This window comes from Apiospora hydei (genome assembly GCF_038363865.1).
Source record: "Apiospora hydei strain CBS 114990 chromosome Unknown utg000003l_segment0_segment0, whole genome shotgun sequence".
Lineage (NCBI taxonomy): Eukaryota > Fungi > Ascomycota > Sordariomycetes > Amphisphaeriales > Apiosporaceae > Apiospora > Apiospora hydei.
Genome location: NW_027117362.1, coordinates 1,676,181 through 1,691,208, shown reverse-complemented (window position 1 = coordinate 1,691,208; position 15,028 = coordinate 1,676,181). Strand labels below are relative to the sequence as shown.

Genomic DNA, 15,028 nt, shown 5'->3' with positions numbered 1-15,028 from the left:
GCTGCACTTGACAGACATACAGCGCAGGAGGCGTCACATGAATATTTCATGCATATGAAAAAAGCTGCGGGCATATCAAAACGGAAGGCAGCACCGGAGATTATTAAATGAAGACAATCAGGTTGGAGAGCGACAGTACAGATGGATCCTGGGTGGCAATGTATGATAGTGATCGGAGAAGTGTGATAGAAAGTGTGATATGGAATGCGATCTGCATCATGTTAGATCGGGAGGAGCCGTGTGTGGATAAGCCAAATCCACTCACCGTTCCCGTCTTCGAGATGGAGGTGCCGGGCTGGAGGTGTGATGACGAGAGAGTTGGATGATGGATTTTCCGAAGCCGATCGTTGCGAAATGCGCCGGGGCAAGCAAGAAGTAGGTACGAGACCTTCCACTTGTACCTGGACCTGACGTTGGACGATAAGCCGATAAGATTTCTGATTCTGGGTAATGGAACGTTAGAAGGCTCGCTCTCCTTGGCTTCCATCGATTTCGAGAAAGCGGGATCTGGAAACCATAACCAAAATCATAGCCATCGTTCAGCATCATCATATCTAGCGCATCCATTTGATGTATGCACTTGATCTCTCCTAGGGTAGGGCCTTTTTACCTGGACTCCAGGTCAATTCTTCCAGTACAAGTCACCGGACTAGTAAACGTTATTCCGCAGAGCACGCGCTGGAGACCTGGCTGAGCAAGCATCCACCAAAACAGCGAGAAGGCTGACTGGCGTTGGTCACTTCATCATCGTACGGGCTTTTTTGGTCCATCTTCAGTGCTGCCGGATATGATGTTTATCACCCTTGTGATTTGTACATGACACCCTGCTAACAGACTCAGGATTTACCCATGATATAAGTTGTCGGAAACCCCGGAGACCCCAAAGTGATCATGACTTCCGCAACCAATTCACCCAAGCCTGACGAGGCTGCGCCCTCGACCTCCAAGGCACAACCACACCAGGTCCTCGAAGCAAACGTCGACCCTCAGCCTACAGAGGCGGAAAATGCCAATCCCTCGAAGCCGAACACCCCGTCAGCCTCACCCGCCGAGTCCACAGAGTCGCGAGAGTCGGGCGAGGCTTCGCCAGACCCTTCGACACGAGAGGCATCGCAAAGCGCCTCCGCGCCTCCCCTACCTAGCGAACCGGTACCAGAGTCGGAAGATGATGGTTGGGATTATCATTGGGATGCGACACATCAGGCCTACTTCTTCTACAATCGCATTACGAACGAAAGCACGTGGGAGAACCCAAGGACCAGGACTAGTGACGCAAGTGCTCCTGCCGCCACGCCTGCCGCGCCTTCTGCGCCTGGCGTCCCGGAGCTGCCCAAGAACGAGAAGCCGCCCGCCGGAGGATACAACCCTGCCATCCACGGCGATTACGATCCCAACGCGTGGTATGCCCAGCCCAGCGAAGGTCCGGAAGCCGGCCAGGCCACAGTCCCCAGCACAGAGGCCGCCTATGCCGCGATAGGATCCTTCAACCGCTTTACCGGTCGCTGGCAAGCCGACGACCAGAACCCCGACAAGCACAACGATGAGTCCAAGTCCCGGCGACAAATGAACGCGTTCTTCGACGTAGATGCCGCTGCCAATTCCCACGACGGCCGAAGTCTCAAGGCCGAGCGCTCCGGCAAGAAGCCCAGCAAGACGGAGCTCAAGCAGTTCAAGGAGAAGAGGCGCGCGAGGAAGGAGGAGAAGCGCAGAGCGTGGCTCTTGGATTGATTGAGCCGACTCATATAGGCTCACGGCGTTCGGGGTTAGTGAGCGAATCACCACGCACAAAATCGGGTTGATATGCTTTCATTGTGTATACGGCGGACGGCGTTTGATGCAATTCCATGACCAAAGCGTGGAACATCAGGATTTGATCTTAGGGTAATATAGAAACGGCTCGCTCTTACGGGCTCTCTGGGCTTTAGTTGGATTTATGTATGTGTGTATAGCAGTGGGTTCATCTTGATGAATGAAAGAAGCTACCTGTAGATTTTGAAATCAACTTGCAATTGCCTACCTGCCCAACGTGATATCACAGGCGTATATGTCGGCTATGCCAGGTAATTAATGGCGATATGTGCCCTGGGAGTATGTCGCATGCCGAACTCAGATGGTATTTTTTGCATCGTACGTAGGTTGGCTCACTGGGACAAGACGTTCGTTGAAGAGGATGAATCACTGACCCTCGTTTTGATGCCAAAGGCCTGCAATCATGTCTACTCCTAGGCCCGGCCGGCTAACTAATTATTCCATTGCTTCCCTGCATGGAAACGGTCTCCTTTGGACTATCGTAGGCTTCGCACCACTCATGCATGCATGCAGTGAATCTAGTTCTGGCCATATATCGCTGATGGCTTGCTACTGCAGGAGATATGGATGGGGTCTGTTGTTGTTCCTTCCGTCTTGGGCATAGGTATAATAATGTCTTGCTGACCGGCAATTATCTAGGCGAATTGTACTTGTTTAAGTAGCTTCATGTATGTCCTCGATAGCTGTGCTTCAATGTTTATTCTAGCTGCTATTGGAAGTTGGAGACGAATTCCCGTCAAGCGGAAATGTGAGGATCTAGGCCCCTAATCGCATTGCTTAGCTAGGCATTGTTGCCACCGGGGATGTCCTGAGGTCAATATCACGTCCCTTCGCACTTCGGACTTTCAGGTAATCCCGGCTGCAAAGATCGCTGTTCAGCCAATACGAGGAGACTCGAGATCGACCATAGTGGGAGAAATCGAGCCCATCGATATTGCGAGTTTATGGACCTTGGTAAGCCGCAAGTGGCCCGGGAACACCGATATTGAGTAAGTCAGTCTAAGAAGCAGGATGTATGCTGCCCACCCAATACCATGCCGCCGTAATCGGAATGGGAACAGGTGATTGTATCGGACCTTCTGTCATTCCAGGGCTGGTCTCCGAGCGTGCATACAGTTACCATCTATCAATTGATGTCCACGTTCCTAGCCATACAAACCCAGAGCTGCCAGTGAGCAACAACCGCTGATGCCGTATGTGAACCTCGGGCGGGTTGCTCGGTGCTATTATCCAGTCCAGGGGCTGGATCGACCACCAATCATTCTCCTTACCGTATGTGTGGTGAGGGGCGTTAGCCATGGAGCGGAAATGCTTACTAAACATTCCGGCGTCAATTCCGCTCTTGAATTCGATCAGACGTTGGCGACAACTGTTGACTTGCCAAGTACGAGCACGCAGTATTCAGGTACAGTGCAATGGACTATTTCGTGTCATGCAGGCTCGAACTGCAAATATCTGCAGTTCTCCTTGGTCAGGACGTAAGTACCTACTTAGTCTTGGAGGAACCGCCTCGAAGCATTGCAAGCTACTCGAGTTACTCAGGTACGTTTTGTGCCGTCATTGCTCCCCAGTCCAGTGCCCCGAGAAAAACAGAGCCGCCGGAACGAAATAACTCCGGAAAATACTTCCTCGACCTTCCGGCCAGTCACAGCATTGGCGTCCTTACCTATGTACATACCCAGCTGACCATACGGGTTATTTCACTCGAACATAACATGGGTACAAGTATGGTGTAGAATCGGTCTGTTGTTGCCATTCTAGTACTGCCGACCGACCTTTCATCCAAATCTTACGATGACTGAAGTAGTCGTACGGCAAAGTTCAATTCTTATACGAATATGGACGCCATCAATATGAAACCCAGCAGTTCTTACGCGGGCCTAATTTGGAGATTACGGCCTTTACGATATGGCTACGCGCTTGCCAAAGAGAACAGTGTCGAGAATCACTATGGTCTGCAGAAACTGCAATGGTATCATTATTGGCTAGACATCTGACGCTCATTTACCCTTACCCTTTCCCCGGCCCCTGAATGACTTGAGCGGATCCGATTTCCGAGTAAAGGTCCTCTTGCCCTTCTTGGGTTTACCCTTTCGGTCTTTGCCGTCTCTGTGTTTCCGAAGAGGCACATATCCAACATTAAGAGAGGACACGGCCTTCTTGCCGTCTGGCGGAAGCAGGTAATCGGGGACCTGCTTCAGGTGAGGCTGTAGTCTCGCTGCCCTCAGTTCGGAGTCGTGTCTGCAGAAATATTAGTTTCCGGAGGTGCAGAGAAGCTAGACACGTAGTGCTTACCTCAGGTGCTGAAGTTCCGCGGGGTTCTCCTCGAAATGCCGCTTCAACTTCTCCGACTTCACCAGTTCCTGCTTCAACTCTCTGATTCGAGCCTCTCTAATGGCCACTTTCGTTACGGCACCTGAAACGTTGCATTAGCAGACAGTCAAAGGGTAATAGACTCCACCGAACTTACGCAGAGCATCGTTCATACGGTACCGGAACGCGTCAAGTGACTTCTTGTCGAAATTGTATGGCTTCAACTCCTTGCCCTTCTTCGCTTGTTGTTTCGTGATCTTTGCCAGTACCTTCTCGTCATGCTCCGTAGACTCGATCGAGGTGGGCATGTGCTTGCGATATTCGTTGCTTGGGATCACGAACGACAAAGATATGCCATTTTGGCCAGCTCTCCCAGTCCTGCCTATACGATGCGTACTGTTGACTGTTAAAAATGGCCTGCAGAAAGCGTGCAAATTGTTTGCCAGACTTACTAAGATTTTGAGGACGTGGGAAGGTCAAAGTTGATTACCGCCGCAACTCCCTTGAAATCAATACCGCGACTCACACCATACTCCTTGTCGCGTTTTGCGGCCTTCCGTTTCTTCTTTGGCGGATTGCTGCTCTTATCATCTTTACGGTCTGCGCTTTCGCCATCTTTTTGCTCTTCAGCATCTTCTTGCTGCTCGTCCTCACCCCCAGGACTTCGTGCTCATCCGATGCAATCAGAATGTCGTACACGCCTTGGCTGAACTGCTGTACGATGTGAATCCTAGAGTTGATGGGGAGTTCTGAGTTCAAGACAGTACTTCGGATACCGAACTGTTCCAAGTACAACTTCAATCGATAACTCCGATCCACGTCATGTACAAATACTGGCGCGAAGAGTTAGTCTGCGTAGCCGAATAGGTGCATGTCAGAAACATACCAATGGATTTCCCCTTGATCAGCTGCAGTTTGAAGATGACATAAATGCAGAGGAACTTTTCGTCCTCAGCGCACTTTACGTAGAATTGATCAACACCACCTTCCGTGTCGTTTTTCTCCTCCAAGTTCAATATCGCAGGGTCGCGACAGAACAGATCTTTCACGGCTTCGACATCAGATGTCAAGGTGGCCGAGGTGAGTATGGTCTGTACTCCCTTGGGAATCGTCGAGGCGATGGTCTTAAGGTTCTCATCATAGCCATAGCTGAGAAGCAGGTCCGACTCATCTAATACCAAGTGCTTGAGGCCGTCGAGGGGTAGCGCTGAGCTCTTGATAGCCTGTAGAACCCTTGCAGGGGTGCCTACTACGAGATCGGGTAGGTTCGATAGAAGTGTTCGGGTGACAGCGTCGGATAGCTTCTCGGAGAGTTTGACAGTCTGGATATCCTTGCAGAAGGCGGCAAAAGTGTCGATTACCCTCACCACCTGGTCTGCCAGTTCCCTCGTGGGAACTAGGATGAGTGCTGTCGTCGAAGGTGCAGATGTCGTCTGTAGTCTGTCAGTTAGCACACTACGGACCAAAACGCCGGGCTTGCACAGCCAACACAAAAGGGGTAGATGCATACCTGCTTGCGCTTGAGTATAGCCTCTAGGAGAGGAAGAACATAGACCGAGGTTTTGCCCGAGCCGGTCTTCGCCTTTGCGAGTACATCGCGACCGTCGAGGGCTAAGGGAATTGCTTTGCTCTGCACCAGAGTTGGTCTCTTCCAGTTCTGACTGGCGATGGCTTGTAGAAGGCGCGAGTCGAGACGGAGGCTCTCCCAAGTGGCCGTCGTCCCTGCGTCTGCGGCGGGCGTGGGTGAGGCGGTTGCGGTTTCAGCATTTTCGGTGGCAGCCGGCTGGTCGTTCTCGTCTAACTTGCGCTTCATCTCGAGTGGTCGAAGTGCTGCTGGCAGCAGCCTGAAATGCAAGGGCTGATATTAAAAATAGAATCCGGCTTCGTTTCAGCGACAAGTCGTGCAATTGGGCATTGGTGTATCTCGGCTTCGCAGTAAAATCCCACCTGGCCTACAGCACTCGTTTGTCCCTCCTACAAAACAAAATTTCGAGGTTCCGAGCTTATCGCTTATCTTATCAGCCCAATCTTTTCCTCTCAGCACTCCATTTGCCTGATTGGCTGAAATCAGTGGAACCAAACATTGAAGCCTGCGAGCCTGAAAGCACCGCGACGGCGGGTTCATTGATTGTGAATAATCCAATTGGCCTGCCCAACAAGCACCTTGCCTGTCGCCTAAACCCAAAATACCATCCCGAGTGCTCCCATTCAGATGGCAGCCCAAGGCTCCAAGCCCTCGTTCAAGATTACCTAAGGTAAAGCTGCTTATATGGACTGCAGGTAACCCCAAGCTGCTTTGCCCAGTTCGACTCCTTTCCTGTATCGGTATCCGTGATGCCCCTTACCTAAAGGAAACCCCAATGGGCTTTCTATTTTTGGTCCCGAAGTCCTTCGCGTGCTTTTTGCGACATATTGGCCTCATACACGTATTGTCTGGAAGCAACCACAAATCAACGGCAGCTGGTTAGTGTATTCCAAGAATACCACCGCATAAAGATTGCAACACGCAGATATGATTCACCTTGGCTCGCGCATCATCCATCTCTTGACGTCCTTGTCGAAAGCTTCTCCATTTCTTACACGAGCCAAGCATATGATCAAGCGGACACTTGCTGATCTTTCCGTGAACGACGAGAAACATCGTCATTTCGTCACATCTGCCCCTTGGTCGACTAGAAACAAAGCGGTCAAGACGACACGCAGACAACGGCCCTCCTCTTACTCCACACCCCCAGACCCTATTCCTTTTGCCGCGATGTGCTCCCCAGATTTAGTATCTGGGCATGTAGCATGGGGTGGCAGGTGATCAAAACGAAGGTCCTACGAGCTTGACGCTCACGCGTCTTGGCCGACTTGCCGATCTGTATACCTTTTGGAGGGTTCTTTACCATCCACACGACGCCGCTGGTCGTCAATTATATCATCGGCCGCATTGCCTTTGTCCAAGGAGTTACGGTCTGTTTTGGCCAAGGAACCTGATGCCACATAACCAGCACATACATACTGTAGAGCGCGGTCTGAGCTCGTCGCTCGCGGCTGGCACTGGCTGCACGATGCGACAAGCTTTCTGCAGCTCCTTTCCAACCTGGGCCTCATGTCCACCTCCAACGCGACCCCTCATCGCCAAGGGGGATGATGTTTGATGTTCGGAATGTTTCATCATCCGGGATTCACTTGCCAAATTGTCACCAGAAAGGGTAAGCAACACTGTCAACGCCGTGCCCGAGATACAGCCGCAATGCCACGAGGGAGTTGGAGGCGAGTTCAGATGCGATGCCGGCCCCTAGGGATTGGGAGAGAAAAAGGAGGGCCCTAGTTTCGACCGAAGTCGTGCGGACGATGGACTAAGCACTGGAGAAAGAAGCTAGAGCTTGATGAGACCGCGCGGGTCAGAGCGTAACGCGTCTTCCTTGCCAGCCAGTGGGAGAGTGGCCAACTCAGCTTGCCTCGCTTCTAATTCCCGTCCCTTGCCGATGCCCCGCTACCAAGACACATTGGCCCGCTCGATAACGCTCCGTTTATCTAGAGCTGGCCTCGGTGAGCTTCCACGCTTTAAGGCCTTTGAGGCTTTTCTGGGTTTTATTTCCGGGGCTTGCGGTGGTCGGAGACTACTGTACAATCTCCTGCTTATGGAGACCAGCAAAACCGGGTACCTGCTTTCGTCGCCCTGATCCATCTTGGACGGAGTTGCGGAGAAATGACATCCTAGTAAGAGCTGTTCTTCCCATAACGCGATTGAGTCGACTCTAGCCCACTCTCCTAGGCCCGAGGCCGACTAGTCAGGAACCCAGAACCTGCCCCGTTGCCACTATCCCGAGCTTGCACGGCAAGCGGCATGCATTATTTCCACTAGCAAGTAATGTATACAGCGTGCCGGCACGTTTTCTCTTACGCCGGAGAAGATTTGCTCTCGCGGCTGCTTCTAGACGACTCGAGACGAGTCATTTCTCGACGCAGCTCGTCGACACAGGGAGCTTGGCAGTTTCCGTCATGTCTTATCTATTTTAAAATAGGATCATCTCTTCTATTCCCTCTTAGCGTCTGGCGCCGCTAAAACCTCAGCTATCACAATGTCATTGGCTGGTCGGCATGCCCAGGGACACTTGCCGACAATTTGTTTCTGCTCCATCGGGAGATCATGTTTCTATGCGAGAACCCCCGTGCGATTAGATTATGCACACGCAACGCAACTCACGAGTCGCCAACCCTCCAACTCTCGCAGTTCGTGACCGAGTTTGAAGTAACGAGGGCGCGAGATTGGGGGTATGGGTCTCCCTGGCTGCCTGGGGCCTGATCTCACCCGGTCACGTGCTGCTATAGAGCCGCTGTATAGCGCTGTTTCAAGCTCCATCGATGCTGAAACCATGGCAGGGGTACGTGATCGCCCGGAGCTGTTGCAACTGCGTGAAGAGATTTTGGGCCTTCGCCCGACGCTTATTCGTCCGTGGTGAGGCATTTTCAGATCGCTTCACCTCCGGTTGTCTTTTACTACCTCACTTGGCGTGTGGAGGATCCCATGTCTAATTTCAACGGTAGCCCCAACTAGCCTCGCGAAACCGATCAACGCTACATCGTGTTCACTTTTTTGTCGGAGACGCCCCAGTAGTGCTACTGGGCATGGAAGTCTCTGATAGGCTAGTTGCGGGACATTTCGTCCCATCATGGAAGTTACCCTAGCTGTGGAATGAGATCTCCATCTCGCCTTCGCTCTCCAGAAAAGGGCCTTCACCTGAATACCCGCCAAATCAATTTGGCGCCAGTGGAGTTTCCCCTGCAACTGCGCAGGATCCTGGCTGCTTCACAGGAAACGGGCCAAGACATGGCAGTTGCGGCAGCTCTCCGTCCATCGTCGGTATGGCGGCCGACTTCCTATAAGTATCGGCTTCATCCAACGTTTGGATGAATCTCTTCTCTACTCTACAACCTTCCGCCAATCTCCCTCCTCTTTGAACCTCTTAACTGGTATATACCGTGGTATCTCGTGGTACTCCCGTAGCTTCGGCTTTCGTTGCTTGCTCCTGATTTCTTCTTCTGTTCCTACAGCTGGACTGTTACGCCATGGCACCTAATCTAAAGAAGTTGAAAGGTCTCGGTGGCCACAAGAGCAACCCCGAATACACCGCCGCCGCTATGGAGGAAGGTGCCGATCTCGAGTCGGGAAGCTTCCTCACGGAGAGCCAGAGAAACAACGACGTCGAACCCCAGCCCGTAAAACAAAACCCTCAAGGCGATAACCCGTACATGGATGAGTACAAGGCGTAAGTCCCCTCTCTACCCACATCCAACTCCGGTTGTCTGCGGCTCCAATCTGACCGACTATTCGCAGCTTGGTTCGTTTCGTTGATACCTATCGGGATCCCAACGCGGAGAATGAAGAGGAGGAAGACTTCTCCGGCGAAGGAAAGAAGGCGCCGTGGTGGGCCTTCTGGAAGAGCGGCAAATCTGGAGCCAACACGGCTTCCAAGAGCGACTTCGTGACACCGACTGAATGGGTCAAGACCGATCTCCATAAGGGTCTTGACAACCTCGAGGTTGAGCGGAGACGTAAGCAGTCGGGATGGAACGAGCTCGCCGCCGAGAAGGAGAACATGCTTCTCAAGTTCATCGGTTTCTTCCGTGGTCCGGTTCTCTATGGTAAGCGCCCCCAACATGATCACCCATATGGGCTTTTTACTAATAATAGCGTGCAGTCATGGAAGTTGCTTTCATCCTTGCCCTCGGTCTCCAGGATTGGCTTGACGCTGGTATCATCATTGGTATCCTGCTGCTCAACGCCATCGTCGGTTGGTACCAGGAGAAGCAAGCTGCCGATGTTGTCGCTAGTCTGAAGGGTGACATCGCCATGAAGGCCCTCGTCGTCCGTAACGGCAAGGAGGAAGAGATCCGAGCCCGTGAACTTGTCCCTGGTGACATCGTCATCATTGAAGAAGGCAACGTTGTTCCTGCTGATGCCCGCCTGATCTGCGACTACGAGAACCCCAATGGTCAGGCTCAGTACCAGGCTGAGTTGAGTGCTCAGTCTGGCGGAACCGAGAAGAAGGGCGACCCCGAAGATGACGAAGGCACTCCTCATATCGGCCACGCCATTGTCGCCATTGACCAGTCTGCCATCACCGGAGAATCCCTCGCTGTCGAGAAGTACATGACCGACACTGTCTACTACACTACCGGTTGCAAGCGCGGCAAGGCTTACGGTGTTGTCACTTCCGGTGCCCAGGCTTCTTTCGTTGGACGTACTGCGTCTTTGGTTCAGGGTGCGAAGGACTCCGGTCACTTCAAGGCCATCATGAACTCGATCGGTGCTAGTCTCTTGGTCCTCGTCGTCTTCTGGATTCTCGTTGCCTGGATCGGTGGCTTCTACCGCAACCTCAACATCGCCCTCCCCTCCGATAGCTCCATCAACCTGCTCCACTACGCCCTGATTCTTCTCATCATCGGTGTCCCGGTCGGTCTGCCTGTCGTTACCACTACCACTCTTGCCGTCGGCGCTGCCTACTTGGCTGAGGAGAAGGCCATTGTCCAGAAGCTCACTGCTATTGAGTCCCTCGCTGGTGTTGATATCCTGTGCTCTGACAAGACCGGAACCCTCACTGCTAACCAGCTGTCCGTCCGTGAGCCTTTCGTCATGGAGGGCGTCGACATCAACTGGATGATGGCTGTCGCTGCTCTTGCCTCGTCTCACAACATCAAGGCCCTCGACCCCATTGACAAGATCACCATTCTTACCCTCAAGCGCTACCCCAAGGCGAAGGAGATGATCAGTGAAGGCTGGAAGACGGAGAAGTTCACTCCTTTCGACCCCGTCTCTAAGCGTATCACTGCCGTCTGCACTCACCAGGGTGTCCGCTACACTTGTGCCAAGGGTGCCCCCAAGGCTGTCCTCGCTCTGACCAACTGCACTGAGGAGCAGGCTACGCTCTTCCGTGAGAAGGCCACTGAACTCGCTCGCCGTGGTTTCCGTTCGCTCGCTGTCGCTGTCCAAGAGGAAGATGGCCCTTGGGAAATGCTCGGCATGATCTCTCTCTTCGACCCTCCCCGCAGCGACACCGCCCAGACTATTGCTGAAGCCCAGGCTCTTGGTATCTCGGTTAAGATGTTGACTGGTGATGCAATTGCCATTGCTAAGGAGACCTGCCACATGCTCAACCTCGGTTCCAAGGTTTACAACTCTGACAAGCTTATTCACTCTGGCATGCCTGGCACCAGTGTGCACGATCTTTGCGAGCGTGCCGATGGTTTCGCTGAAGTCTTCCCCGAACACAAGTACCAGGTCGTCGAGATGCTTCAGCAACGCGGTCACTTGACGGCTATGACTGGTGACGGTGTTAACGATGCTCCTTCCCTGAAGAAGTCCGACTGTGGTATTGCTGTCGAAGGATCTACCGAAGCTGCTCAGGCCGCCGCCGATATCGTCTTCCTCGCTCCTGGTCTCAGCACTATCGTCTCCGCTATCAAGATCTCTCGTCAAATCTTCCAGCGCATGAAGGCTTACATCCAGTACCGTATCGCTCTTTGCCTGCATCTCGAGATCTACCTCGTCACCTCCATGGTCATCATCAACGAGACCATCCGCGCTGACCTGATTGTCTTCATCGCTCTCTTTGCCGATCTTGCCACCATCGCTGTTGCCTACGATAACGCCCACTTCGAGAAGCGCCCTGTCGAGTGGCAGCTGCCCAAGATCTGGATCATCTCCATCGTCCTCGGTGTTCTGCTTGCCATTGGTACCTGGATCCTGCGCGGTACCCTCTGGCTCCCCAGCGGTGGTCTCATCCAGAACTACGGTGGTATCCAGGAGATGCTCTTCCTCCAGGTCGCTCTTACCGAGAACTGGCTCATCTTCGTCACCCGTGGTTTCGAGACCTACCCCTCGTGGCAACTGGTCGCCGCCATCTTCGGTGTCGATATCCTGGCCTCCCTGTTCGCTGGCTTCGGCTGGTTCAGCGGTACCGGCGAGGAGACTGCCTGGTCCATGAACCCCAAGCTGTCCCAGAACGGCGCCGTCGACATTGTCACCATCGTCGTCATCTGGCTCTACTCCATTGCTGTTGTCATCGTCATCGGTATCCTCTACTACGCCATGACCAACTGGTCCACCCTCGACAACCTCGGCCGCAAGAAGCGCTCCAAGCAGGACACCATGATGGAGAACATCCTCACCCATCTCAGCAAGGTCGCCATTGAGCACGAGAAGGACGAGCGCGGCGAGCGTTACTACGTCGCCCAGAAGACCATCATCGAGGAGGAAGATTAAACCATCACATGTCATAACATGGATGTGAAAAACAATTATAGATAATAGACAAAACCAAAATAGAATTGGTCGGTCGGTCTTGGGTGGGTGGCGTGGAACGGGTTGGATAACCTCAATCTTTTACATATTTTTCTTTATAGTCATTGTACTTTTGATACCACTTCGGTTGCCACGGAGGCTCCGTGTAGGAACAAAACCGAGTACATCTTATTTATTTACTTCTGTTCAAAATACTTGCTCTATCTTGTGCCATCTCTCGTGACTTTTGACTTGTGTTCTATGCCTGCTTACTCAACAAACCATGCAATTGGCTCTAAAATCTTAGTTTCTCAGATCTCTGTTCTGCCGTTACTCCCCCTTTAGTTGAAATACTGGAAATTGTTGCATGCATGGATGTGAGCCTCAATTACGTTGACAGAACATTGGAGTGCATGCTCAGCTCCTCAGGTCATTGCATCTTCTCGACCCCGGGAAACCATGATCGTCTTGCTGCTTGAGATATATTGGTGAAAGCCATGATTGTTCTGTTGTTGATTAGGAGGTACATTGATATGGGTTCAACGCCGGCCGAACACCGCGCGCTCGGTTTAGATAGGCCCCAATCAGCCAAAATACATCCCAGTCATATCTCGGAAGAAAGTGAGTGGAAAGGCAATGGATGGTGCGCGCGATAGTTTCACTTATTAGAGGAGAGACAGTACGTTGCCCATGTCAGATCAAGCGACAGTACTTCTCGAATATGGTCACTTGTCACCTAGGGGAAGTATTCTATGGGTTGCCGTCGCGGATGCTGCTCCAAACAAGGATTATCGAGCTTTCACATTGCCAGTCTCTCCCTTGGGCTCAAGTTACTGCTGAAATTTTCACCCCGAACGCCTCAGCTGAGACGGGAAAGACCGTTACCCAAGGAGTAGCTGCGAAAAGCCGCTACAATTACAAGGATGGCGTGCCCTCTGTGTATGTGTCGGTATCCTGGATCCAGGCTGTCGTTGCACCACTAGGTGACGCCATGTCACCACATCCGACAGTTGCAAGCATACAAACAAAAAACAGCCGTACAAACCTCAGGGATTATGTATGTTAGCGCAGCAACAAGCTGACGATATAAAAATCGGTATTTTGCCCACCGAGAGACTACTGTTAAGGTATTGCATATTATAACAATTCACTATCGGGTCCGTAACGCTCCCTGTTTCCTTACCTAAATTTATCCAGTTATGCCCAGATATACTGTTTATCTGATGCTGCGTTAACATACATGATCCCTGAGGTTTGTAGTTGTAGGCTCACAGAAACCCTTGAACCATGTTCTGGGGAGATATGTGGAGAGCTTGTCAGACCAGAGCAGAGGAGAGTATATTTTGGCTCGTTGGGAAAGGTAGACGTGGGGGATGGCATTGGCAGTAGTGACTGCTACTCAAGAACCACCAATCGACGGGAGCCTTGTTTGCCTTGTCTGGGCGTGGCTATCTAATTGGAGAATTAGGGGCTATATAGGCTGGAGAAGGGCACATCTGGTAGCAAGAGGCATGTTGTTACAATTTGGGGTGTCTAATATAGGTTGGTCACACCCACCGACTTACACCAAGCCAGTCAGAACCGTGTAACTTATCATTCATGTCCAGAATAGGGCAGTGAGATGGAACGGGCCAAGGCTTGCGGGGCACAGAAGAGAAAAGAAAGAAAGAGAATAATAAAGCAAAAGAAGAAATGTTGCATTCATCCCTCGAGCGAACGACTGGTTCTCCTTATACCAACTCTGACCGTCCGCCGTAGCAGATGCAGGGTCGATCACTGACAAGTTGTCAACACTGCAGAGTTTGTAGAGCGCGAACGCCTCATCTGCTGCGGGTTCTCTCAGGGCCCTCGAGAGGGACCCCAAAGGCAGAGGAGATGATATGGGATCGAAAGTTGAATTGCAGGTTCGTGATATGCAGACTATCATGCACACACAGACGGCCGAACCAATAATTCAGGATGACGTCTTGTCCGTGCATGTGCCGCGGGACCTAATGCACCTTTCCACCAACAACACCCCGTATGTACGCATGTCGCTACCGACAATGGATAATTTGGTATTGAGCAATCAATGGATGTTTTGATCCGAATGAGATGGTCCGTCGAATAACGAAAACACTTCTCCCCCAAATGTGAGACTCGTCTGAACTATCTACCGGCATGGTATCTGCCACTTCTCGACGGATCGGATTTGGACTTAGCACGGCAGAGCCAGCCAGCTGTGTGCTTTTTCCTCGTTTTCTTCTCTTCTCGGCTTGGTCCAGTCAGCATTGGAAGTCAACAAAGGAGGAAAATGCAGGTTTTCGCACCTCGTTCCTTTTTCCTTGTTTGTATTGGGTGGATACGAGAAGAGGTGAGGGGGGGACGAAACAAGAACAGACACACAGACGGGACGCGGCAGCGGTGGACTCGCCTGCTCCAAACTGGCCACAATGCTTATTACGTGCGTTAGACTGCATCAGAAAAGACGAGCTTGACGCAGCCGGTGGAGCACCGGAAGGCTAGCCATCTAGTCTAATGTAAGGGAATCTCGATACTCTGCTGGTCACATCGCCCTAGGACTATGAATAGTAGGTCGGTTGGGAATTGATGCATCGGAGAGGAGATGGAAGAGCACTAGAAACGGCATATGGA

At 52.1% G+C, this 15,028-nt stretch overlaps 3 protein-coding genes across 3 annotated transcripts; 2 read left to right on the top strand and 1 right to left on the bottom strand.

Annotated features, from left to right (window-relative positions):
- Positions 1 to 891: 891 nt before the first annotated feature.
- PG997_002343 (WW domain-containing protein) lies at positions 892 to 1,728 on the top strand (the record flags this gene model as incomplete). Its single annotated transcript, XM_066806658.1, has 1 exon — positions 892 to 1,728. One exon carries the CDS (start codon positions 892 to 894, stop codon positions 1,726 to 1,728), a length of 837 nt encoding a protein of 278 aa, XP_066673954.1.
- A 1,982-nt stretch (positions 1,729 to 3,710) lies between these two features.
- Positions 3,711 to 5,935, bottom strand: PG997_002342 (uncharacterized protein; the record flags this gene model as incomplete). The annotated part of the gene is made up of 8 exons (XM_066806657.1): positions 3,711 to 3,757; positions 3,824 to 4,050; positions 4,105 to 4,225; positions 4,280 to 4,518; positions 4,575 to 4,784; positions 4,835 to 4,955; positions 5,009 to 5,555; positions 5,633 to 5,935. The coding sequence occupies 8 exons, from the start codon at positions 5,933 to 5,935 to the stop codon at positions 3,711 to 3,713; spliced, it is 1,815 nt and encodes a 604-aa protein (XP_066673953.1).
- Positions 5,936 to 9,180: 3,245 nt separating this feature from the next.
- PG997_002341 (uncharacterized protein) lies at positions 9,181 to 12,376 on the top strand (the record flags this gene model as incomplete). The annotated part of the gene is made up of 3 exons (XM_066806656.1): positions 9,181 to 9,380; positions 9,449 to 9,756; positions 9,813 to 12,376. The coding sequence occupies 3 exons, from the start codon at positions 9,181 to 9,183 to the stop codon at positions 12,374 to 12,376; spliced, it is 3,072 nt and encodes a 1,023-aa protein (XP_066673952.1).
- Between the last annotated feature and the right edge of the window lie 2,652 nt (positions 12,377 to 15,028).